Source organism: Haliaeetus albicilla, chromosome 5, assembly GCF_947461875.1.
Source record: "Haliaeetus albicilla chromosome 5, bHalAlb1.1, whole genome shotgun sequence".
Classification (NCBI taxonomy): domain Eukaryota; kingdom Metazoa; phylum Chordata; class Aves; order Accipitriformes; family Accipitridae; genus Haliaeetus; species Haliaeetus albicilla.
In genome coordinates this window covers 41,341,613-41,367,877 of record NC_091487.1, presented here as the reverse complement: position 1 = coordinate 41,367,877, position 26,265 = coordinate 41,341,613, and the positions used below count along the sequence as shown (strand labels likewise).

General features: G+C 41.5%; 3 protein-coding genes across 8 annotated transcripts in view; 2 read left to right on the top strand and 1 right to left on the bottom strand.

The window, feature by feature from the left end:
- Nucleotides 1-648: 648 nt before the first annotated feature.
- Nucleotides 649-7,290, bottom strand: LRRC57 (leucine rich repeat containing 57). 4 transcript variants are annotated; one of them, XM_069784362.1, is made up of 6 exons: nt 7,075-7,290; nt 5,500-5,673; nt 4,153-4,288; nt 2,850-3,118; nt 2,185-2,370; nt 649-1,581 (listed from the first exon to the last, which is right to left on the bottom strand). In XM_069784362.1, exons 2-6 carry the CDS (start codon nt 5,581-5,583, stop codon nt 1,540-1,542), a joined length of 717 nt encoding a protein of 238 aa, XP_069640463.1. In that variant the 5' UTR covers nt 5,584-5,673; nt 7,075-7,290; the 3' UTR covers nt 649-1,539. The 4 variants fall into 4 exon arrangements, with proteins under 4 accessions (XP_069640463.1, XP_069640462.1, XP_069640464.1 ...); XM_069784361.1 differs by lacking the exon at nt 7,075-7,290 and adding an exon at nt 6,423-6,548; XM_069784363.1 differs by lacking the exon at nt 7,075-7,290 and adding an exon at nt 6,511-6,532.
- HAUS2 (HAUS augmin like complex subunit 2) lies at nt 6,549-11,665 on the top strand. Of its 2 annotated transcripts, XM_069784360.1 has the most exons (7): nt 6,549-6,847; nt 6,890-6,999; nt 7,722-7,814; nt 9,174-9,243; nt 10,073-10,205; nt 10,868-10,976; nt 11,114-11,665. In XM_069784360.1, the coding sequence occupies exons 1-7, from the start codon at nt 6,577-6,579 to the stop codon at nt 11,258-11,260; spliced, it is 933 nt and encodes a 310-aa protein (XP_069640461.1). In that variant the 5' UTR covers nt 6,549-6,576; the 3' UTR covers nt 11,261-11,665. The 2 variants fall into 2 exon arrangements, with proteins under 2 accessions (XP_069640461.1, XP_069640460.1); XM_069784359.1 differs by having other exon boundaries at nt 6,549-6,999.
- A 2,679-nt stretch (nt 11,666-14,344) lies between these two features.
- The window catches only part of STARD9 (StAR related lipid transfer domain containing 9), a 118,896-nt gene continuing 106,975 nt past the window's right edge, over nt 14,345-26,265 (top strand). For both annotated transcript variants that reach the window (XM_069784355.1, XM_069784354.1), the window contains exon 1: nt 14,345-14,457. In XM_069784355.1, coding sequence (XP_069640456.1) covers nt 14,411-14,457 — 47 coding nt within the window. In that variant the 5' untranslated portion in view covers nt 14,345-14,410. The remainder of the gene's footprint in view (nt 14,458-26,265) is intronic.

The following is a 26,265-nucleotide window of genomic DNA, read 5'->3' as shown; positions in this document are numbered from 1 at the left end:
TCTTAAGTAAAACTGGTTCCCTGTTTAATGATGCATCACATCCATTCTTTGAATAAGGAGCTGATGTTCCCTAAAACACTCTTATAATAGGTATTACTATGCAAGAATTGAAGAAAGACAGCAACAGGGTCAGAGAACTAGATACCTCGTCTGAGCATCTTATAAAAGAACCACTTATCACTAATCTTAATTATAGTTGTTACATTGAGGAAAAAGATTGGCACAGAGGTCACTTTATTTTTCTTAACTGCAGATGGCATGAGATGTTGAGGAGGTTTAATGATTACACCAGCAACTTTAAGGAGTTTGCTGTCCGAATGCCTTTCTTGTCTCATGCAGGAAAGCTTAAGTATGGAACAGTAGTTAATGTAAGACAGTCTCGTTAGGAATAGATGCATCTATGCTTATTTTGTGAAGAACTGTATTTAGTACAGCTCCTACTTCACTGTTTTGAGAGTGCAGTACCTATTAGCTGAATTGCTACTACAGTGTTGACATACTCAAATCCTCTGCATTCTCAAAGCAGTAGAAGTATAGCTGTTGCCAACAACTGATGGAACCAAGTGCTTGAGTGATGGCTTTCAGCAGTAGCTTAGTACTACTTGTTAAAGTGACAACAGCAGCAGTTACACCAAAATAAACTTGAACTGATTTTTTGAAAATTATTTACTAAAATAAAGAAGTACATTTTCCTTTTCAGTTTAAGTTACATAATTGCATACATTTTTAGTTCTTTCTAGGTGCTTTTGGTAATAAGGCAGCAGCAGTAGGCTGACGACTAAAACTTTCAGCATTGCTCTGTACACAAGGAATCAGTGCAAGGATATTATATTTTCCAGCAATATACATTTTTACTGAATACACTGAAGGTGAACCTCATTTTTATTTGATACAGCTCAAGCAGAAGTGGACTGTAGTGCAATTCTTGCTTATTGGAAAAGAAAGCCCGTACAGTAAAATGTAAATGAAGGATGCTCAAACCATGATTTGTTTACCAGAAGCAGTTAATAAAACACTTAACTTAGCCACAGCTATTTGTGCTTCATAAAAAACTTACACAGGTTATAAACTAAAACCTCATCTGTAAAAGTTCTTCTCTGTGGAATAGTGCTTACTGCAAGACATACAATGTTTCAAATCTGCTTTGGTGGTAGAACTTCCATGTGCTATCATGGAAAAATGTTTCCAGAAGAAATAATCCTCTAAAAATCAATAGCCAGCTTCCTGACAAAAGGCAGCTGGCAACTTTGAAATGCTCATTCCCTTTCTCTGTGAAAGAACAAGCCCTGACAAAGGATAACATGTGTTGTGTTAAAAGCTATAGTGGCACAAAAATCAAAACTGGCCCCTGGGCATGTTCATCAGGTCAATACCCACGTTCTCTAGTTCAAGTTTATTCAATGTGGCCTTAACAGACCATATCAGACTACTAGAGGAGGAGTACTCTGATCATCTCCATCAGTCTTGGTTTAAGTCAGTGAAGCAGGTGCTTCAGTCACTAACTCTTCTTACTGGGAATACACAGGGTCAGAACAATGATCATGCAAACTTCTTCTTTGTAGCTGTAAATCGTTCCATGTACTACAAAGAAAACAAAAAAAATCTAAGATTCAGGAATTAATACAAGATTCATTACTATTGAAAGCAGCTAAGCTTCTGTTCTCAGACTCAAGAGCTCTCCATCTAAAGCATATTTTCATTTCCAGACATAACCATTAGAGCTTTAATTTTAAACAAACAACCCCTCCAAAAAAAATTTCTGCCATCTGCTGTAATTCAGATCAATGTTCTAGAAAAAGTCCTCACAGTGCTGAACAGTCAAATCTCAAGTGTTAAGGATGAACTAACATTAAACAGTTAAGAATGCTACATAATAGGAAGCATCCATTATTTTTTGTCCCAAAGTGAAGACACACACCGGTTATCATTAGCTACCCTTCAAAAGATACTGAACTTCAAAAGAATACTGATCCTGAATCCTATGAGAAAGTTAATCTTTGAAGAACTCTTTAAATTCTTTTCAGAGGTTAGTTACAAATCCAGTACCAGTGACAATACCAATAGACTGTTTGTGCTTTTATTCACCAGCATACAAGCTTACTACTCTGAGGAAGTACTGGGTAAGGACTTCACCAGAAGCTTCTTTTTTAAAGATGACCAAAATAAAAGAAAAAAGACATAAACCTTGTCATAACCTTCCAGTTCTCTGAGTTTCTTGATTTCAAAGAGGTTGCCTTCTACTGCAAGCAGTGAGATCTGGGAATCACTGAGGATACTTTGAGGAAGCATGCTGAGTTCTAGACAGTTTTCTTCTAAACGCAAGACTTTGAGGCGTGGACAGTGGGAGATCTGCACTGAGATCTGTGAAATCTGGTAGAAATAAAAAAAAAAACAAAGAGAAATTGGATTAAAAGTTAGTGATCCATGATTAAAGGGATTTGTTTCAGACTAACACGGACAATTACCATGTTGTAAATATAAACTACATTAACAGTAACTACTTAACAACAATGCGTAAGCAGCAATAATAATGATCAAAAATCCAAGTAACTTTTTTTTCTTCCATGATGACAGGCAATCTACACATCTATTTTTCAGATTCCTACTCAAGAACTGTTCAAATAATTTCTGTGTGACTAAATTGAGGATTTGTTAGTTAGTCAAATCAGGCAGTTGGCTGTATCAGTACCTAAATTCTAGTTATGATCCCTCATTTCTGTTGTGTCCAGGAGATGTCTTTTAGCTATAAAGTTTTGATGGTCTCAGATTATGTATGTTCTGTGGATGCACTAAGTCCAAGATAAACCATGCCCTAAATCTACATGCCCATAATATCTCAGTTACCAGACCTGATTCTGATTCAAATTTAGTTCGATAGCCTGCAATTCTCCCACAGTGTCGGGCACATTTTGGATCTGGTTTTTGGAAAGATCTACCACATCCAAGTGGCGAAGACCACAGAGTTGTGTAGGCACAGTCCGAAGCTGGTTCCCAGAAAGGCTCAAGGTTTTGAGAGCTGAAAGTTGTCCAAATGCAGATGGTAGCTGCCTCAAGTGATTGCCATTCAAGTGTAGTGTTTCCAGTTTTTTCAGTTTACACAGCTCCTCAGGTAAAGCAGCTAGAAATAAATGACAGAACAAAGAGATGACTTAAAGAACAGTAAACATTCATACCCATTTAATTCAAGTAACCTTCTGCACAGAAAACAGTGCTATATTACAGTAATTTCTCACAGGATTCCTCCCCATTTTCCGATGAAGGCACAGATCCCTGCACAGAAACTTAAGCCCAGTGACAACACGTGCTTTTTAACCATCTTTCATAAATATCTTAAAAATAATCTGCAGACAAAGCAGACCTTCAAATCACAGGCTGAAGACACTACTCTGAGAGGATTTTAGCCAATCACTTATACTCCTTACTAACCACTTTGCCAATGTATTCTATGACATTTGAAGTACCACGCAATTCACAGCTTCAGGTCTGCTGCAGCCCTTTAAAGGTATTTACTCAAACTTAAGTTCTCAGGTAATTCATACCATATCATACCAGCATTTAAGCCTCACCAGGTAAGCTCTGCTGGCATTCATTCATCCCGCATTCTACCTACACGTGTATAACCTGTAGCACTCCTGAGTTGCACTATAGAGTCAAAGATGTTTGTAAATTACATTTGTTTTTCAGAAAGGCAGATAATACACAATTAACACATAAAAAAGTTAGTTTCTTCACCTCGTCCTAATTTTTCCATAAATTTGGACGTTTGTCCAACAGAAACAGTAACAACCATTGAATGGCCAGCAATATTTTCTACAGATCTTCATCATCATCTTCCCCTGTTCTCTATGCAAGTACTAAACCATCTGACACTGTTAAACCTTGAGATCAGACAAGTCAGAGCACAGAAACATTACGGTTTTAAGTACTTACATGTCATTGTAAAACTGATAATACAACTAAGTTGGCAACTAGTTTTGAAGAATTTATGGGTTTGGGGTTTTTTTCCTGTACATGAATTCCAAAGGTTTCAGCTTAGGTGACTAAACTCCCCATTTACATCCTGTGAGAGTTAAATCATTTAATTTAGTTTCTGATCAGAAAAGTCAGGTTATTATTTTTTAAATCTGTGGAGATATTAATTAGCAGGCATACTCAGTTTGTTGTTGTTTAGAACAAGGCTCTTCAAAATGGAAAATCTTCCAATGAGTGGCGGCAAGAGCTCTATTTTGTTGTTCGACAAGTCTATTGTCCTTAAGTTGCTTACTAGCTTCTGCAGATCTTCAGGAAACTACGGGGAAGAAAAAAAGATACAGCATTTAAACAGTTGCTACAACTTCAAATGTTCAAGTTACACAGCTTAAAATTGAAATTTGTATTGCTATTACATACTGTCATATGTATCACAATGCCCAGTCACCACAGTGTGCAACTAAGTTGGCAAATTTGCTTAATACATATTTTTTAAAATATTTTTTCATCTGAGGAAGGGAAAAGGGATATAAAGGAGACAGTCTAACATCTAGGAAGAGTCGTTTTTAGTCCAAAGAATTTAAATTAAAAAGGGAGAAGTAAGTATATCATGACACAAGCTCATTTATGTTTTAGTCTTCTTGTGTGTTTCTCTTAAACATGCCTGTCATTAAAAAAATATTCTACAGCTAGTTAACAACTCTATATTTTAGCAGAGTAGGACTGGGAAATTTTTCTATTGCTTTCTTTTTTAAATAATTATGTAAACCATTTTCCTTATTTACATCCTGTAGTACTTTAATCTGGACTTGGCACTGAGCTGAAAAAAAGAAAAACCTAACAATCACCATCAGCAAGTACTGGTCAATAGGCCAGTGGTTTTGATTCTCCTTTGGTTTGGCAGAGGAAAAGGGAAGAGAGAAGGTAGGATAGTGGAAGAAGATACTTCAGAAAAGTCTTGGAAAATTACTGCAATATAGAGTTATTTTGGCTATCCTGTGAATTGTTACTCGACTTATGGTTCCAGGACATTCTGTGGTTTTCTGCAGTTGAGTCAAAGTCAAGACAATTTCTGATATAATAAACTTCAACATGCTTGCAGCCCAGTGAACAGCCTGTACGGACTATGCATATAACTACAATTAAATACAGCATAAGTATCTATATGCGGCAAATTGTGGAGTATCTTTCTAGGTAACGATACGGTTATAAAATTTACATTTTTTTCCCTCAAGTTTACAGCCCTTTTTTTAAAAAGCACAACATCATAACTAGTACTTCTTGAACATACATGCACTCTAAAGCATAAGCTCATAAGCACACAAGTGCCCTGTCAGATAAATCAATCCTCAATCAGAAGATAGTGCAAGCACAAATCTGCTCTGCACAAAGGAAAAGAAAATATTCTTGAACTAATGTCGCTATTTATGAGAAATACATGTATGCAGTGCATTGTGACAATGAGGTAGGAATTTCCAAAAGTGTCAGTCACGCACACAAACAGCCACATTTCTGCTACAGTTACATTACCTCTGTAAGTCCCTTTCCAGTTAGCTGAAACACACCAGTTTTCTGTGCTGTCTCCAGGTGGGCTTTTAATGCACTATTTCCCATCCTAACAGTTCTCTGTCAAGCGTACAGTGCTTGAGTGATAGTCTCAACCAGTTTCTCTCGGTTACTCTGCGCTAGAGAACTGCAAAATCTCTGTGATAAAGCAAATGTAAAAAGTCATTTTATGAGCACTGTCTTCAGCACTACAAGCATTTCAACATACTGAAGCGTTTCACTGCTGCATTTTCATCTCCCTCATAACTAAAATGTAGAACTTAAAAGATTTACCTAGCTCTAAGATGCCTTCATTACAGCAGTTTGAATATTGAAATGATGCAAAAACTGCTGTTAAGACTAAGTGGAAAAATTGCATACTTCCCACATTTCGCCTCTGTCAGGGCCCAGTAGCGTAAGGAGATTCCCCATGGAGACCGGCCGTGATTTCAGCGGCATCTCCCAGCACTGACCTGCTGTACTACAGTTTTATTTGCTTTTTTTTGGAAACGTTTGTTTCATTCAGAGACTTGACTCCTTCGCTGTGACTTCAGACGCAGACACACGGCAACCGCCTCCCGTAACTCCAGCAGGGTTTAATCCCAGGACAAACTACGCCGGGCTACAGGCCGAAGGATTACTGTCAGGTTTGTAGCCGGGAATAACGCCCAACGCAGCACGTAGACGGCCGGGACCAGGAGCCCCAGAGAAGCAGCACTCCCTGCCGCGACGGCCAGAAGCGGCTCAGCGGGACCCTCGGCAAGGGGCGAAGCCAGCCATGACCCGCCGCAGGCCCCGCTCCCCCCGCCTCAACCCCGCCCCGGGCTGCTCCGGCGCCACCGGGGCCGCTTGGCTTTGGCCCTCGGCCCTCGCCCCCCGCCACCGCAGGCAGCCCCGGCCCAACCCACCTGTACAGGCGCCGTCGGCGGAGCCCCCCGCCCCCTCCCCCGCGCTCCGCCTCCGCCCTTCGCGAACCGACGCTCCCAAATCGCTCACCGGCTCCCCCGGAACCGGACGACTGTCTCCTCCCCCCCCCCTTTCCCCTTTCCTGTCACACTCGACATGGCGGCTGCCCGCCGGCCACGGATGCCGCCATCTTCCCGAGCTTCCGGGACACCCAGCATGGCGGAGCGTCGCAGCTTCGCGTCACCGGCCGTGGCGGCCGGTAGACCCAGGCCGGGCGGCGCGGCCGGTAGACCCAGGCCGGGCGGCGCGGCCGGGTCCGTGAGGAGGACGCTGGGGCTGAGCCCGCGGCGAGGCGCCAAGGGCGGCGAGGAGCGGAGCGGCGGCGGTGGTGAGGAGTGGAGCGGCGATGAGGAGTGGAGCGGCGGCGATGAGGAGTGGAGCAGTGGCAGCGAGGCGTGGGGCGGCGGCGGCGAGGCGTGGAGCGGCGGCCAGGCCGCCCGCCGTCCCTGGGGAGCGGGGCAGCCCCCGGCGGCGGCCACCCTGCTGGCGCGGTGCCTGGCGGCCGGCGCCGTGACTCAGGTAACGGGCCCGGAGGGGACCGCGCAAGCTGGCGGCCGCGGGGATCGGAGTCGCGTAACAAGAAAAAAATACTACCTGCGGTAAAGGTTTGGAGAAGCCGCGGCTCAGGTGCTGTGCCGCAGCTCTCCTCTTCCCTCTGTGCCCGTCCTTGGAGCCCGCGTGTCCCGCCTGCCTTCTGCCGCCGGGCTTTCGTGGGTGCAGCAGTGCCTCAGGCTCCACCGTCAGGTTGGCGAACCTGCGCTTCGGTGCCTTACTCCTCCGTCTCTTGAAGTAAGATTGCGTTGAAAGCGCTGAACCGTGTTGCTGTTTGCGTAAGGGCGTGTTCGTTTGAAAGGCAGAGAAGTTTTTCCTTTCGTTGTGGGACGTCCTTCGTTTTTGGCTGATGGCAGCTTTCCTTACTAGGCATACCTGTACCTCCTGGTGTGTATTTTTCTGGAGCGTGGACGTGAGGGGCTTCTTATGCCCTGTAGTGCGTTCCAGCGGCATGCAAGCCAGTATCCTTGGGAGTGCGCTCATACTGCCGTTTATGAAATTTTATTTTCACTCGTGTTCATTTTCCCCAGATAATGCACGTGTTTTACGAGTTTTTCCGATGAAATTTACTGTATCGCATTGTGCAAGAGATTAACAGTAACTTTAGACTATTAATAGCTAATCGTGAGAATTTGCCTGATACGTTCTTGCTGCTGACTGCATTTTTTCCCATTGTTTTCCTTTCACAGGAGACATTGGATTTAACCTGTAGAAAAGCCCCATGCTTTGTGAAATTCTCAGAGATGGAAAAAATGGCAAACATTCAAGCTGAAATCAACGAGGTACAGCCTTTACTGTTGTCAGTGTACACTTACCACTTCAATACTTAGAGATAATGCATGACACCTGTTGAGGTATTGGACTGCCATGTGCTGTTGTTTCATGTTTTGCGGGTTTTTTAACAGTTTAGCTGTGTAACAGTTGGCACTTTTTTCCCCAGTGGACTGAGTTGTCATAAAGAAAAGAACAAAATTATGAAACAAAAGGTTTTGGTATAACTGGAAAGATGCAGCAACCTGTATCTTTCAGGTGTTACCTGAAGTTCTCTGAAGAAACTGAAGAACAAATAAGAATTTGTAGTTGACTGTAATTCACAAAAATGTTTCTTTATAGGCACCTGGACCCTTTTGTTGGTTAGCAAGAGGTAATCGCAGTTATTTCCTACTGCTTGAACTGCTGTTGGTTTGTATTTTATGATGATGACTTCTGAGCATTTGCTTGCTGGTACAAAAACTGTGTTTATGAAGTTACACAGTGTGGGCTCTGGCAGCTACAAAGCCTTACTGCAAAGCAGTGTGACAAATTCACTATTTACTTTTTGGGAGAATGAGTTAAACAGCTGGCATCATCCTGTATTGACAGGCAGAACGAACGAACAGTTTTCAGCTCCCAGTAAGGTGGCTATTTAGCCTCCTATGCTGGAAGGTTTCATGTACAAAGTACTCTCTCTGACAAATGTTCAAGGTGCTATCAGTGAAGCAAGTCTATTTTTGTCCTCTCCTCAGTGATCAAGAAAAGCAAAGCAACAGTTCTCTGTGTGTCCTGAGAGACTGATGTGTCATCCTCTTCTGTGCTTTCCTCAGTCTTCTCTTATCTAGACAAAACAACCACAAGTCTTTCAGCCACAGGAAGATATCTGCTGCTCTTGTGCTGGTTTATCATTGAAAAGAATTAAAGCTAGGAGTTTCACTTGGGAGCGCTTCTCCCACAGCTAAAAAAACCCAACACAACACAAACCAATCTTTGCCAGAAAGAGGAAGCTTGGGGCTGTGAGAGGTTCTTTAGTAGAACATAGACTATGAAACTGCTTTGTAGGAGATGTAAGTTTCTGTGGTTTAGGAATGAATTGCAGGACCTGTCTTTTCCAGCACAAATTCCCAATAAATCACTAAATTGTTTAGGTTTGTTTTTTTTTTTAAAACAGTCTCTTCCTATTGACCAAAAAAGCCCCACCTAGTAGTAGAAACACTCCAGAGAGCATGGTAACATGCTCTCATGCAAATGTTCACTCTTTCACACACATGCTCTCCCCCATGCTCCCGTTTTCTCCCTTTCTACTTCCTCCCCCACCCCAAGAGAGTCAACAATATCTGGATAAGTATGTTAAAAACACATTTCATTTGATGTTATTATTGTTGCAGAAGAAACTGAAAACTGAAATTCTGCAGCTGGAGAAGGAGACAGCAGACATTGCGCACCCTTTTTACTTAGGTAAGTGCAGTTGTACCTTAGAAAAAACAAGAGTGTTAAATGACTTCATCAGCAGATTAATGTTTCGTCTGAGTATGTAACACTTCTAGAAGTTATTGCAGCTGTCTCCACTGGATAGCTTGTTAGAGATGGCAGGTGTTTTATTAGTCCCTAAAGAATGTTTCCATACTATTTGAACTTGCACCCTTCTGCTGTGTCAGTAGAAGCTCCATGCGTAACTCATTCTCCAAAAAAGTTGTGTGTGTGGTCAGCTCCCCAGGGTCAGTGGAGTATCAGTTCTGAGATCATCAGTAACCTGATTTGCTTCCCTTGGCCTGTGTGCTACTTTGCTGCTTTTCCAGTAACTCAATGTATTTCTGCTGCATCTATATGCCCCTAAAATTACTTGGATTTTTATTTTAGTATTTTGGGAGCATATGTGTTCATTTCTTTATTATTTCATACTTTTCCCACTACGATTTCATGGGTGCTTAAAAACATTCTAGCTTGCTACTACTGTGTTAGGCTAATGAAGTACATTGTAATACTTCAGTGCTATGGTATAGTTTAAGAAGTCGGTTTCATCTCAAAGAGTTTACTTAAAACTATAGACAAAGTAAAACAATTAACACAGCTGTATCTCTAAAAAGTAGGTATTATGACTTTGAGGCGCGTGCTGTTGTTAAGTCCTATACAAGCCAACAAAAGTCATTCTGATTAATGATATCTTTCCTGGGTGTAAACTGTCCAGTGTAATAGATCAGACTTTTTCTTTCTGTCTTTCTCCAGAAGAAATTTTGCTCTTGTTTTGGTAGGACAACAGGTTCAACTTTGCAATTTTATTTTATAGGCAAAAAATGCGAGATTTTGCAAGATATGAACAGACACTTGGAAGCCATACTGAAAGAGAAGAGGGCTCTTAGAAAGAGGTTGATAAAGCCCAGATGTCAAGAGAGCCTGCCTATTGAGGCTACTTTCCACAAGTAGGCATATGGAAAATAATTGTTCTTTGTTTGCATCAATCCAAATTAATTTGAACTAATAGGCAGAAAAAATGGCATGCTTTCATTCACTTTTCCATTGATAAGAATAGAAATAAAAAATGGTAGCAGAACCTCAGCTAAAAGCTAGTAGTTTACTCATTGCGAAACTCATAGATAGTGATACATATTTTTACGAATATTTGCTTAGGTTGTCAGTCTTCTGAAGATTACAGAACAATTTGTGATGTATTGTTTTAAACAGGTGTGTTAACTGCTTGATTCATTATGCTTCTCCATAGGTAGGAATTGTTAACTTTAGCATTTGGTGTCTTCCTTCCACTGTGACTTGGATCAGAATAAGTGTGTGAATGATTCCCAGACATGCACGGTACATGTTTATAAAATATAGTCCTTCTTCTCATGGTCTAAAAATCTAGTCCAGTTACTGAAGAAGTGCATGTTCACTTCTGTAATTCCTGCCCTGCTTGTTGCTGAGAGTCATAAGTGTAATTGCAGAGAAATTAACTGGGTGGTTAGGAACTTGCATAAAACTGGAGAAGAGGACTAAGAAAACCCATAGGGGAAAGAAATAAGAGCTTGGAAGTATTAAATCCTCATTGTTTTGCACAACTTTTGAGTAGGGGGCTCATTCTTGGTTACAGGTATGTAGTAGAGTTGTTGACTGAGGCTGTGACTTTCATTGAGAAGCTTGAAAGCCATTTGCAGGCCGTAAGAAGCATCCCTCAGATACCGAACACCATGAAGAATATGGTGAGTAGCAAAAGAACTGAGTCTTCAGTCTCCTTCAGCATTAAGAATTCAATGCTGTTTGGTCGTTTAGGTTATTTTTATGTCCTGCTAGATTGACAGGTTGTATAGAGATGAAATTCAACTCTTTTCTGCTTCAGGACACTGCTTTGACAAAAACAGAGGTGCTCATGATGGAGTTGGAGGAGCTGGCAGAGCAAATATTGAAATGGAGAGAACAGCAAAAACTGTATTCTGACAGCATCTGCAGTACTGCTGAATTGGACTTTGACTTATCTTTAACCTAACAAATAATTTTCCTCAGATAGGATGGCTATTCAAAGAACTACCTTTTTGTGGTCTTCTGTGAAAGCTACAACATAGTTGTGCTTTAATCCAACAGGGACTTTGTAGGTTATATTTCTGTTCTTATGTAACAGATCTCCCACTATTTAAGGAAAAAAAAAAAAAAAGAAAAAAGGACAATGAGCAGTGGCTCATAGGAAGACAGACTACCGAGAAGACTGTTACAGCGTTCCTTTTTGAAATAGTTGGACAAGATTCCCCTGGAGCCTCTATCTTCAATGCAAACTTGTTTTGATATTTCTTATGCACTTGGTATAGTGTTTCTCTTCATTTTTGTAAGCATCTTGATAATACACTGTATTTTGTATGTCACTATAAAACTTTAATAAAAGCACTAGATTTCAAAAGCTCAGTTTCTTGCTTTTTATTTTGTTATAAAATCCTATAATTAAAAGAACAGTGGAAAGTCTTAGGTACCAGCTTATTCTTCCATAGGAGTTCCAAACAAGGAATTTAACTAGTTTAAAAGTTACAGTTTTATTATGGCTATGATGTGGTTTTGTGGGAAAGCAAGGAATGGACTCGGTGATACATGGCAAGTCTATGGATTTGCAAACCACACTTCTATGATAGTGATAAATATATTCTTCAGTCTCTCCTTAACTGTTGCTTGCCTTATTTTCAGTGCCCCCCTTAGAAGAAAAAACTTTTGTTCCATGAGCATGACTGACAATTTAGCAAAAGCATTGATTGTTACAGTTTGCAAACTTAGCAACTTTTATGTCGTGAAAAGGCTTGTTGGTAAAATGTCCCTGGCAGGATGTCTATAAACCAGGATAGTTGGTTGTCTTTGGAAGATGTCCAGTTTTGTATTCAGGATACAGAGCAAGCTCGAAGTGGTGTGGATGTATTCCTTTCTACCGTTGCATCATTTATGTTACCTGAATTCTTCATACATCTGACCTGTTGATTTCCATTTCTGAAAATAAAAGCCCTTTATTTTTTGAAAATAACCACTAGGTGGCTCAGTACCACACAAATTTCACTGTAGTTTTTCTGATTATTGCAAAAAAAACTTAAGGAAGAAATCTTTGGTTCTTTGTGGAGCACACTCTGATCTGACTTACTTGTAATTGATCTACTCTATGTTTGAGATTTTCTGAGAATCCCATTTTAATCTTTGTAGACTACATGATTTGCTGGGTGTGATGACAAGGTGTATAGCTTAACCAGTCCCTAGTATACTATGTAAGCGTAGCTGATGTTCCTCTCTGCTGCTGTTGAGAAACAATTTGTAATAAGCAGAATGTCAATAGGTAGGATCTGAGAATATAAACTGGCATTTGAGTCCCATAAGCTTTAATGGGATCTTTGTGTGAACACTTGCTATATGTCATTGCAGGATTTTAGTCCAAAGTCCCATGTTGCCGTCATTTCGGATGTGGAAACACAGGTCTTCCACACAATTGCAGAGGAGCTGGCATTTTTACTGAAAATGCTTTGCACGTTCTGTGAAATAGGAAGAAACAGAATCCAGACTTGAATTGTCGTCCTGTGCATCTATCATAGGCTTAACCTTTCTCTCATTGTCTTACAGGGATGATTTAGGTCAGGCAAATCAAAGCTGTTGTAATTTAATGCTTTCAGAAGTAGGATGAAAACATTTCTAGTTAGTTTGTTCATTATAATTCCTTGAAGTGAAGACAAATAAGTGTTTCTGCCATATGCCAGAGTTGAGCATATTTTTTTCTTTTGCTGTATCCATTATTGGTAGAGTTTAGCTAATACCATTTGCCATTGATGTACCAATTCATTCTTTAGCATGATTAAAGGGATAAGTCCATCGAAGTAAACAGTGATTCAGAGCTCGTAGGTATTCATTTTAGTATCTCTGTGGTGGGTCATGAATTGGGAGAAGTGTTTGGTCCAAAGGATCCTTCCCATACTTCACTCTGGAAGGCTTCCGTATTGTGGTATCTCTTTCATTTAGATTTAACGTTTCTGGAGCTTCAGGCAAATTGTCTCATGAGGAGAACTATACCTAAAGTACAAATAAATAGTACAGTTAAAAGGTAATTTAAACAGAAGTTGTTTAAATGGTCTGTAAAACATTCCTATACAATATTCAGATATAGCTCAGACCTTCTCACACTTTGAAAAGCAAAACCAGAAAAAGTCCAGTTAAAAATGAGTAACAACACTGGCAAAAACCGAAGGGGAGTTGTCTCTTGAGCCTGGGACCTTGTTTATGCTAATGCTACTTGCTCTCACGTCTTCACAGTGATGTCAGTAGCTGACAGGGACAATATTCTAAAAGCAATTTTTTAAAAAACTTTTTCGTGGTTTTTAGATTGCTGTAAGTGCAAAACTTTTATCAATGCAACAGTCTGACATTGATTTCAATTACAGTTCTTTGGAAGTTTCAAAATTTTCTTTGACACCATCAATACAACCCACGTAAAGATTGGAGGTTTTCAAAGGAGTTTAGAACACTTGAGAGCTTTCCTTTGGCGCTAGTAAGGAAGGGATGCTTGCCTTCCTTAAATTACTGTCGAATTAGTTAAACGTGGAGTGCTCTGCGCTTTAAACAGTGCTGTTTTTCTGATTGCCCGGGCGTTACTAGGAGGTGAAACGTGACCAGACGTACGCGGGGTTAGACTGGCAGTTCTTGACTTCTGAAACAAATCGGTGTTTCTGGGGGAGTCCCCAGCGAGCGTCTCCGTGGCAGCACCCACCTCGTCGGGCTGTCGGCGTTCACCTCTTCACTAAAATCCGGGTAGTTACGCTGCCGCAAATGAGAATTTGGAGGTGCTGCCGGGGGAGTGAAACCACCGTCTCTTGGTCCGGAGGTCCCGCTCTCCCGGGCGGACCTGTCTGAGGCGGAAAAACCCGGCTGGGGTGCTGGGGAGGCCGCCGCGCCGCTGCTCTGGGGAAGAGTTTTCCCGAAACCCCTCCTCTCAGCCGTGGTGGGGAGGGGGCGGCGTCCCTTCCCCGCCCGCGGGGGCTGCCTGGGCCTGGGCCTGGGCCCGGCCCCGGCCCTCCCCTTCCCGCCCTTTCCTCTCCTCCCCTCCCCGGGCGCTGAGGCGCCGCGGCGGGGGCGTGATGCGGGGCCGGGGCGCGGGCGGCCGCGGCTGCTGGGCGTGAGCCGAGCCATGGCTAACGTCAAGGTGGCCGTGCGGGTCCGGCCTCTGAGCAAAAGGTGCGGCGGGGCGCGTTTTGGGGGAGCGGAGCGGGGACGGGGCAGTTACGGGGCGGCTGCGAGGGGGTGGCCGGGCGTGGGGGACGGGGTGGCCGCTGTGAGGTGGCTTAGCCGGGACCGAGGGAGGGGCGGCGGGCGCTGGGGAGGTTGACGGTGAGGGGCGAGGGGCAGCGGGCGCTGGGGAGGTTGACGGTGAGGGGCGAGGGGCAGCGGGCGCTGGGGAGGTTGACGGTGAGGGGCGAGGGGCAGCGGGCGCTGGGGAGGTTGGCGGTGAGGGGCGAGGAGCGGCGGGACTCCTCTCTGCGGCTCGCTGGATAGCTTGGGAAGTTTTCACGGAAAAGTCACCCGCTGGAGCTGTTAGGCTGGCTTCCCTCTTCCTGAGCTCCCCAAAATAGGACAGTTGTCATCCAGTGTCAGGGAATCTTCCCTTCCCCTTCTGTTGTCGCTGTTTTTTCCAGCGGGAGGCAGAGCCGGATATTCCCATTGTCGCTCAGCTCCGCTCCCTCCCCGGCTTGCTTGGCTCCAATAGAAATCCCAAAAGCTAAATGATACGGCTGGAAGACAACTCCCACAAACAAGAAATTGCCGTAGCACAATGCTGTGGTGTTGTTTGGGTATAATGCATAATTAAAACCTTGCAGGCTTTGGAAATTCGGGGAGGAAAAGAAAGAGAAAAAGCAAGCAGCCAAAATTACAGTGGCTGGTAATTTACTCCTCCTGTTAGAGGAATGCTATAGCACTTCAGGCAGAAATGGTTTGAAAAGTGACATGAGCTCTGAGGGCCAGTCTTTGATTTGATGCTGCCTTTCTTTTTAGCATGAGTCCCTCACGTTGTCTTCTGACTGTATTGCCTTCTGTGATAAATAACTCTTTCATGTAGTAGAGAAAACAATTCTTGAAGAGTTGCCCAGCCAGAAAACTAGCCTAGCCATTTAGCTGGCAGTACACTAGCATGTTTTGGACTATTAAGTTCTTATTTGTCTGGAGGGGGGGAGTCCCAAGAAAAGATACCAGAGAGTGTTGAAGAAAATAAAAAACCCCAACCAAACCAAACCTGCTAGTCTTAATAGAAAAGGGAAAATAGAAATAGAAAAGGGAAAGGTGGAAAGTATTTTATAGGTTTTCAATATATTTTACCTTTAACTCAAAGGTAACTGATTTTAAAAAACAGTCTGTCCATAATTTAATTTAAAAACATGTTTGGGTAATATAGTTCTGATTCATTGTCCAGCTGTGAATGGAAGAGATTTTTAACAGATACTGGCATATTGTAAGGAGAGTTGCAGCATTGAAGTAAGCTAAGTTTAACCTTTCATTGCTTAGCGTTGCTTCAGTGTTGGAGATATTATTTGATGAGATGTTAGTCATTCTTAGCATTTACTGGTTAAATAAATTGCCATTATGCTCTCTAGAAATAAAAAGTAGTATACAAGTGCTAGGTATTAACATTAAATGACAATTTCGTAATGATACTAAGTTATCCAGACCATAGGACCCTTTTGTTTCAGTCTTGCAGAGTTGACTGGAAATTGAAAGTATTTAAAAGTCCGACTTGGTGATGTATTTCATTGTGCAGTCAATGACATGTTTGTTTCTCCCACAATAGCATTTGGCTGCCTATTTGCAATTATGTAGCGGATTTAGTAGAGCCTCCTGTAGGCATAAGTTAAAATGAGCGTTTCTTAGCAGTTGGGGAAGAGAGGCCAAAGACTGAATTGGCAGGGATGTAATCCTCTCTCTCACCAGATCCTCCTTGGTGAGGAAGTTTGCACTGCTTCTGTCTTAATGTTTTTTCCCCAATGGGTAGCATTAAGTAGTGCATAACACTGTATATATCATCATAGCATTAAATAGTGCCTGTTACTCTGTCAGATAAGGTGTGATAAACAGGAAAACCTTCGTTATAGGCAGTGTGGGCCAGCTGTTCGGCAGGGAATGTAGTTTGGAGAGGAGGGTAGGATCAGAAAGGCAGACAGCCTCCTGCACATTGGAGAAGCTAATCTGGTGCTGAAGCAGAAATGTTTGTACGAAGGTGAGAGTGGAAACCCAGGGGATGATGTGGGAAGAGACCGTTAAGTAATTCCATTTAATCAACCTGTGGCGGTGTAACAGATGAGATGGGGAGGCAAGAGACCAGTTTTGTGGTATTTGACCCCAAAGGCAATAGGCCATTTGTTCCTTGTACTGTGTTGCCACAGCTGAGGTCAGCAAAAGCATTTCAAGAGGGATTTTTATATTTTATAAATGGGAAGGGGAAGTGATTGGGTATTCTCTGTGAAGGCTCTGACATGAGAAGTTGCTTTCTAGCCTTGACCAAAATTATCCAAATGTAATGACTCTGGGGCAAATACCAAATATATGAAGGCTTAAAGTAACCTTGGTAGACATTGAAAGGACTAAAGCTTTCAGTGGGGATAAGGGCCTGCTCTTTCTAGTTCAGCTTCTTATACCACTTCCATATTGTGGTCACACAAAGCTCTCACCCTTTCTACGCACACGTACTGTGATCGCCTCTAACAGGTACCCACATTGCCAGAGTTCCTAGGATCTCTTAGGTGCTTTAAAAAGAAAAAATTCCTGCAGAAAAATTTCAATTCAACTGGATCGAAGTACTGTAATGTGTACAATCACAGTTCCAGCCAAAAATACTAAACTTTGCTTTTTAACAGTCCCAAAAATAGAAAAGCTGTGGGTAAAAGCTAGAACTAGAGGGTTAGTTGGTTGTTTCTAGACTATCATATAAACTTGCTCATTGCTTCTTTTCATTTAATTTACAATGGCAGATGAAGGTTGGGTTTGCATCTTAAAAATCACAGAATATTCAGATGTTAAAAGATGTTAATACAGGATATCATAAAAATCCTGCTTTCTGTTTAAAGGTTCCATTTTTTAATAATCCATATTAATCACATCTGCAACTTGTTATTTAGCATAAGGCAAAGAGTTATCTTTTTGTTCTGTGCCTGTACGGCACCCATCACAATGCATTCTTTGACAGAGAGCTCCTATGCACAAATAATCCCTGATAGTTATAAAGCGAGTACAGTTGTACAGAATGCAGAAGTTTTTCCTTTGCCTAAACTTTAAATATCTTGTAGCCAATGCTCTTCATAATGTCATCAGTCATCCTGTAACAGACTAAATGATTTTTTTATCACCAAAAAGTTGTCCTGGGATAAAATTCCCTCAGATATGTTCCCTGCAGTGACATTGCTTTAAAGAAGTCTTTATTACACGTTTACTAGTCTACATACTAAAAAAGATTTGTTACTTTGTGGTTACATGGATACTTGTTCTGGGTAAATACACTTACCCCCTCAGAACGAAATATGGAAGCTTGAGTGGGTGCTATAAATTTACTATAGTGATAGGTAATAATCAGGTATTAAATAGGAGCTGAGAACTGATGAAATCCCTTCATGGTTTATTTCCAGACATCTTAATGCTTGGTCTGTTAGATATTAGACTTTTGCAAGGAAAGTGTAATGGTTTTTTTGGCTGTCAGTCAGAAGCATGTAAGTATGTGAACTAGGAATGTTGTTTCTTTTTCTTTCTTGATTTCTGCTGTGGAGCGTGCCAACACCACTGTCTGCAGTGTGATGCTGTGATAGCAGATCTGACCCTCCAGACCTGGAAACAGTGTGACTGGCTGAGAAAGAGGGTACATTACCCTTCAAGTATTTCAGTACTGTGTCTAGGGCTCTCCTTGTGCCTGGGCAGCTCTCTTAAAGCTGTGTTGGGTGTTCGTATGCTACAGAAACACCTCTAGTATTAGACATGCCCTTTTACTATTTATGTAGGCCAGCAGAAACCAATGCTAGTTTTTATGTGCTGCTGGTTTCAAAAATGTTTCTCCCTGCAGTCTCCCATCACAATTGTAGTACCGAGTTGTGGCTGCTCAGCCCCGTGTTACGTGAGAGGAGGAAGGGAGGGCTGTGTTTGTGCATGGGAGGCCCACTGGGAGGCAAGTGGTCAGTGTGTCCAGGACAGTATCGCTGGGACCAGCATGGAGCACAGCTGCCTCGTGCCTTTTCCTCCATGATCCGCTTCCACTGCATCTTCTGCTCTGCATCCAGCTGGTCTCAGTTCACTTGTGTGTACCCAGGATGCGTTCCCTTGACACGGTGTAGTTGGAGAGCTGCTACGTAACCAGTCTTAAAGATGGGAAGGAAGGATTTTAAAAAACACTGCTCTATACCACAATGAAAAGCCTCATGCATTACTATAGGATTCTCTTTTTTAGCATGCACCAGTGACTAGAAGACATTGCATTCCTTCACCGATTGTGGATTTAGGCCTGGCCTAAAATCATTCACAGCAAGTTTGTTTAATTGAATTCTAAAATTAGAGTGGTGTTAGTTAAAAACTTGATGCTAGGGCATGCAAGTTGCCCTGTGACACTTTTTGAGAGTTTAAAGTACTTTGATGGCCCCTGAAGTTTGGGAGCTACTTGTGCAGGACCTAGCAAAACAGAAGACACATTCTGCCATTGAAAATACTTTCTCCACTTTTCAGCTGCCTATGTGGCCTGGAAAAGGAGAGGCTGACAAGGAGCTCTTATTTGAAAGGGTCTTTCCTGGTGTCTTTAATAACTCACAAATGAACTCTCCCATCCTCTACAAACCTCATAGACATGTCACCTGAAAGAGTTGCTAAACAGATTAATTAACCTGAAAGCTGCCCTTTGCCTTTTCAGCTTTGCATTGTTTCCAAGCTGTAACTTGAAGCCTCCTGGGCAGCTCTTTATTTCCCAATCCCCTCAGGAGTTCCTGAGCTTGTCCTCCACACCCTGACAAATGTAAGCATCAAAGAAATATCTGGTAGTCCCAAGTGGCAAAGCTGAACCACACTTCCAGCTGTGCAGGTGTTCACTATCACAGTCTGAGCTGCAGCAGTTGTTTTCCTCGTTACTGCTGCTCTGTATGGCACAGTCCTCTAATTGCCTTCCTATTGGGATGTAGCAGGTAATCAGGCTTAAGGATGGGATAGGGATGGAGGAGTTAAGGTCCTAAGAACTCAAGTGACAGGTGTGATCAAGCCCAAGGCTGGAAGGGAATTGTAGGGAAAGTTTCTCACTTACCATTTCCAGAAACATGCGTGGTGTGCCAGGCTAACCTGAGCAGCATGTTGAACGTAGCTGCCGTGAATAGGTGAGAGAGGAGCTCAGCTGATTGGTACATTATGATGTAAATATTTAATATTTGTTTCTATTCAAAAGGAAAACTTTGTGGAGAAATAAAATTACTTTAAAAATCATTCTGGAAATGATGCAAAGTCAAAATCACTGTTGGTTTTTACTGGGTATGCCTTTATTAATCTGCTGCAGGGCCAGCTTCATTAATTAGTCTCTCTGCTGTGGTCCACCCTCTTTGTTCTTTGTAATCACATTGTGGTAAGTAAAAGGAAGGATTATTTTGCAAGACTTGTTGCTGGTTTATAGACTGTGCTATTAGCTATTTTACATGCTCATGTATAACCACAAGAACGTAGGTACAGCAATATGGCCTAGTGCTGACAAGAGTGATAACTTGTAGCAAATTTTGTAGAAAACATTCCTTGAATCTTATGCATAACAGATGTTAAATGCTGTATCAAAATAAAATTAAAGCAACAGCAGATTGGAGATTATTGTTGTTCTCCCTCTTACCCCCACCAAAACAAATTATTTAAGCGTATTCCTTTTAAAATGTTTATTCTTCACTAGTTGCTCACTGCTGCACTTTTTAAGCACTTTTTGAACCAACCCTGCTCAGGTGGTTGTATCTCTGTCTTAAAACTTCATAATGCCACTGTTAAGAAGAATGTATTCTGAGGAAGGATAGCCATAGACAATTAGGTTAACATTTCAAAGCTTTTCCAATTATATTAAAAAAAAAAAAAGCCACCACCCTACTTTATTCAAATTGTTGTTGTGATACACTACTTCAAATGTATTTGATGCAAGTGTATAATGACACAAGATATTGGCATCATTAGTATTTGTACAGTTTATTTTGGTTTACAACTTCAACTTCTGCTTAAGTTAGCTTTTCTATGCTTTTTGGATAGTGTTTTTAAAGTGTTTTTATTTAACTTTCTTGGGAAAAAAAAACACAACAGTGTTTGCAAAGAGAGAACTTTTTTTCCTTTATATTTCTAAAGGTAGATGTGAGAATTTTTTTCTTGCTTTGGGTACTTTCCTTGAGGTGACTTAAACTTTGCTCTGTGACCCAAGTGTGTGTTGGATAAATTAGCTCCCTGTTAATGGAATATTGCTCTTATCTCCATTAACTGGACATAATTGGAAATAACTTCCTTAGAAACTTGTACATATTTTCCATTAGCACAACAAATATATTACAGTCAAAAATTCTCTCAAAAATGGATGGAGTATAATTTGGTTTTATAGGTATTCAACATATGTTCCATGTGGATGTATTTTTCAAATACAAAACAAAATACTTTCTTTGAACAAGATGACAAAATTGTCCTTGATTTCAAAGGGACCAGAATGTCTCTGTGAAAAGAAAAGGTATAAATATAGGAAAAAATATATAACAGGCAAGAGCAGAAAACACTTTTTAGCTTGCTTAGGACTGTTACATAGTTCTCGTGCTATTCCAAGGTTTAGACTAAGGCAGGCCATTGAACATAGTATAGTGAAGTGTCTTTCTTCTACCCTGACCTTTTTTCCTTACCCTTCTCAATTATATATATTTAGTGTGTGTGTGTATATATATATATATATATTCCTTGCTACTTTGGTGCTGTCGTCCTGTCACACCTAGAGAAATGGCAGGCTTTTATCTACTTTTATCTCCTGTGATAGCTGAGTGAGTGTTGTTCCTCTGTGTCCTTCTGTTACATGACAGTCCCTTTCTTCAGGTGGTGGTAGTTGAACTCTGTCCCAAAAGCCGTGGGTTTTGGGGTTGGTACCTAATGGTGGGAAAGAGCTGTCTCAGGCCTCCAAGAGCTGCTTTCTGAAAATCTGTACAAATTGCATTGGTTATGCATTGCTCATGATTTCAGGCTTCTTTTCCACTGAAGAGCTGGGATTTTTAAAAGAAAAGTTGAGATTCTAATTTTGTTTTTATAAAGGAGGTCCCTCTTCCAAACAAATGTGTTTTAACATTTGTGTATCCTGTTTGTAACCTAGCCTATTGTTAAGGTTATCTTGACATCTTTTCCCCTCTCTCTCAAATTAGTTATTTTCCTTTGCCTGGTCTATTATTTAGAGTTTCATGTAAACTATCATTGAGGTGGCTGCTCTTTTCTCTTAGTATCTGTACTTGGCATTAGCAGGTGGTTTTCATAAGCCACATCTGTGTTTTTATAAGGGTACTGCATCAGCAACCTTTCCCAGATGTATTATTCTTGCAGTTGCATGAAGCAAATTTTCTAACTCCAGTAAAGGGCAGACCTTCTAGCTCTTTAAAAGGGCAGGACTCTGCATGTCCTGAGTGGCCGCCACCACCCATTCCACAGAATATGATGCTTCTGCTGATGTTATGTGACAATACTGGGCCTGTACTCATTTAAGATAGGAGCACAAGGTGCTAGCTACTGGTGGTTTACTTCCCAGAGTAAGAAGCTAACTGTCTCTTCTCTTGTTTCACTTCCCTTGTTGCCAGTGCAAAAGCAGCTACAAAAATGTCCTAAAACAAAAAAAGTAAAACCAGCTTTTGGAAGCCTTCTAACTAATATTTTGCATTTTCATAGAACATTTTTCCTCCCAAGTCCTAAGAATACTTTATGAGCATCGGAATGTTTTGGAGCAGGGATCAGGTTTTTTGTATGCAGCAAAGAAAAATGGGGTACAGTGTCATTAAATCACCTGGCCAGAGCCATGTCTTTGCCGGGTAGTTTCGTTCTGTAAGACCACATACTTTATCTGAGAGAAGTTGTAGACATGTAAGATGACGTGTCTGCACGCATAGAGATCACTGAGCACCCCCCCCGGGGAATGGTGAGTGGTTGGATGCTAGTCTTGTGGAACCTTTGTGCAGTACATGGTGAGACACCACCACTGTGCCCAGAGAATTTATGTGAGTTTTGGGTAGAATTTCCCCAGTTTCCTTTTCTTTAGTCCAATGCTTTATGTGAACTTTTAAAAGCAGTGCACTTCTAAAATTTTCTTGCCATCTTCCTATCTGTAGCACAGATTTTAAACAAAATAATGGAGTTTTGCACCTCTGATTTTAGAATTTAAGGGTTTACTGTAGTAGCTGCTTTTAATACAATGAAAGAGGTACCTAAGCAAGAGGGATGCAACAGTGCATCACAGCGTTCGGTGTCACAGTCATTTATTTAACTATGATCGCAGGTTGAAGTTCTGTCCTTGTGGAATGTAAACTGACCACTGTATCCAAATTCTGGCTTGCATGGAAATCACGGTATTTGCACAGAATTTCTTTGATGCATAAGTCCGTGAATTATACTATCTCATTACTCAGTAAACAGTTGGGAAATCAAGGGTGGATGAAACTGGACTGAGTGGACTGTAGCTTTGTTTTAAATCCTCCTTATTTCATGCATCCTTAAATGCTGGTGGTATGACAAATGAAAAGACTTCTTCCTCTCCTCTTTCCTCCTCCCCTCAATGCTTCTGCATGAAAGAGAAAGCATCATTATTCCACAGCTGTTCAAAGCACTGATGGACCATCAGGAGTATTTCTGATTTGGACTGCTCAAGGAAGTTGCATGATGTTCTTGTTCTAGCAGTACAAGACTTCAGAGATGGTGCAGACAGAAACACTGTTCTTGTATTTTGCCATCACATGGGCAGGGTTGCAGAGCTTACTGTGACTGGAGGAGGCCATCCTGTGCTTCCTCTCTTAGCTCATGAATATATATATCAAAAGTCTAGTAAGATCAAGTAAAGACTTTAACTGTTTGAGCAGGCCTGTATCTGAAAAGAGCACTGACAATGCCTCATGTTTATCTTTGCGCCAAATATTCGTATTTTTATTGCTACATAATGTTCACAAAGAAGAATGGGGGAAACCACATGAGGATGACGGTGATCACTAGGAATGGTGATTTTTGACTATCAGATTGTGTTAGCTGTTATCAGAGCCAATGAAAGCTTGGTGCAGCTGTGAGTAGCCTTGAAAGATAACTTGAGCAGCATGTCTAGTATAGCAGCGTGCTGTCTTGGTGAACTCTGTGTACTTGGCTTCAGTATAGGTTTTTAAATTATTTATAAACATCTGTTCTGAATTTGGTAGGAGGATTGCTGACTGGGTGTGCACTCCTATTTGCAAGACACAGTAAAACAATTATGACTTAAAGGGAAATATCCAAAATGGTATTGGGTAGTACTAAATAACGAGAAATGTTGAAAACAAACTTCAGGTAAATTTACTTAATTGTTGATACTTTTTTTTTTAAGTAAAAAATCCTGTGTTAGCCAAAGTGAGGATGTTCATGCTATTAGCGGCTCAACTTTCACAGGTTACAGCAGTAGGGATAAGGATACAGATTATGCTGGTGTCGTGGAGGGAGGCTGTGTTTGGGAAAGTTGTGGTTGTAGGTACCTTACCTTGTCAGTAGAGTGCAGAAGGTCTAATGGCTGAAGGCTTTGACATTCTTCTCCACAATTTCTGATGGAGCTGTATGGACTGACTCTTAGTGCTCTTCTCATTGCACCTTTGGTCTCTCAACAGATGTGTCCTCAGGCCATTTTGTCTGGGACAGTGTTCTCTGAAGACTAGCAAAACTTAGAAAATACATCATGCATTGGTCGGTTGCTCAGGAGGTGCAAAAATGGCAGCTTCTCAAAGATACCTCTGCCAAGGCCACCTATAAACAAGAGGCAGAGACACTGTACAATATACTGTTAATGGAAGGGAAAAGATAAATGTGACTACCTGAAGTTTTCCCCATAAAACCTTCAGACTTTATGACCAAGAAAAACCTTGCGTTAGATTTGCCTCAGGATTATACTTCAGCGGCTGGCATGGTGATTGCATAGGTGTGCTGTTAGATGGCACAAAGTGTCCCAGGTACAAGCGGAGGGAGTTCTGTAAATGTTGTACCTTACTTATAGCTATCATAGTTATGGGTCACATCCTGGGAAGTGACAGAATCCCGGAATCAGCAGCAGTGACCGCTGTCAGGCATCCTGCCATGCTCACTACGGGTGTGCTTTTGGTTGTATTTGTAAGCAGAGTGTGAAAATGCTCTCCATCACAGTAAGCCACAGAAGGCTACTTTTTTTTTTTTTTTTTAATAAAAGTCTAGAAAAAAGATTGAATTGCTCCAAAAAACAGAACCTACACAATTGCCCAGATCAGCAAAAAAATCTCTGCAAGAGGGGAGGAATTGATAGTGTTGCCATAATGCTTTTGAGCTTCTCTGTCTCAGTACAGGCTGAGATTGGGTTTGGAGTTAATTTGGGTGACAGGAATTGGTAGAAAAGCATAAGTAGTTGCAACGATTACATTGCAGGGTTATTTTCAAAGTTTGTATGAGTAGACATGTATTCAGTTCTTTAAAAAATTATTTAAGATTTCTCATGTACTTAAGTGGTATATATTGGCTTTGGTATGTTTGATCACTTTGGTGACTACTTTGGTCGTCTGTATTTGTAGAAGCTGTTTTGTTGTATGACGTGACTACTGCTAATGAAGCCAGTATTTTTGCTTAATTGCATGTACATATTTTTAAAATAAACGGGCAACTTTTTAAAAGTCAGTTCCTTTCTTCTCCAAGTGCCTGACTGTTATTTGAGAGGGTGCAGAAGTGGGGCAAATTTTATAAAGTCTAAAATAAACAACTGCCCCCTTTCTTTCCACCCACTGCTTCCTCCAGCTCTGCATACCTCCTTGCACTTCTTCTGTACTCTCTCTCTGAAGTCATCCCAGTGAGATGCAGCAAGCCATGGAAATGTCTTTCTCAAGGGTCTTGATCCTCCTGTGATTCTTTTCTGCTGGCTCGTTCTTCTACATCTTGCAGAGTGTCTGTTGTCTCTCTGGGCTTGCATTAGCTTCACATGTTGGCTGCAGAAATGATTAGCTGTAGAACAGCTAATGATATGAGGAGGTTTCCTTCGGGCTGCCCCTGTTTTTTGGACTGCCACAGCAGCTTTGCTTCTGTCAGGTCTGTCTTGTAGCTGCCCATTACAGCCCTGCCACTGCGTTCTGTACTTGTGTCACTGTTCTATTGCTGGGTCTGCATTTCTCTAAACCTTTCTGTGTCTGAGAAGATCCAGGTCTTTCCTGGGACATGTGCCATTAAATGGTCTTTCTACAGCTCTATTTTGTACAGAGAACTTGTTTTCATGCACAGTAATTTAGAAGGAGAGAGGCGTTTCCCAAACACAGCATGATTTTTTTTCAAGAAGTGGGGAAGAAGGGAGAATGGGGAAACTAAATGTTAGGATCACTGTGACTTCTGAGCAGCGGAAGTCAAATGTGTTACTAGAGAAGTGCACTTTGGAGTTGATTTTATTGGTACAAGGAATACAGCTTTCATACCTGTGGAGCAGAACACCCATTCCTAGGGATGAAGGATTGTTTTATCAGTCACATGCAAACTGTGGTGCACATAGGTGTAAGACTGTACTGACAAACACAGGTTTTGCTGAGAGAGCTCTTGTAGCGTTTGCTACCTGGAGTTAAGGTCAGAACTTCTAGAACAGCTGGGAGTCTGCTTTGCCTCCTGGGCTTTAGGTATTATATTAAACCGTGCTTTTTCTCCCAACGTTCTCTGGTTTGTACCTAAATGAAGCATGATATAAACACGTGTTTAGAGGGAGGTTGAATGTATGGTTCGTAGAGCTAGGGATGGCTGCAGGTCCAGTTTTGTTTATGCGCAATGCTCTCTGGC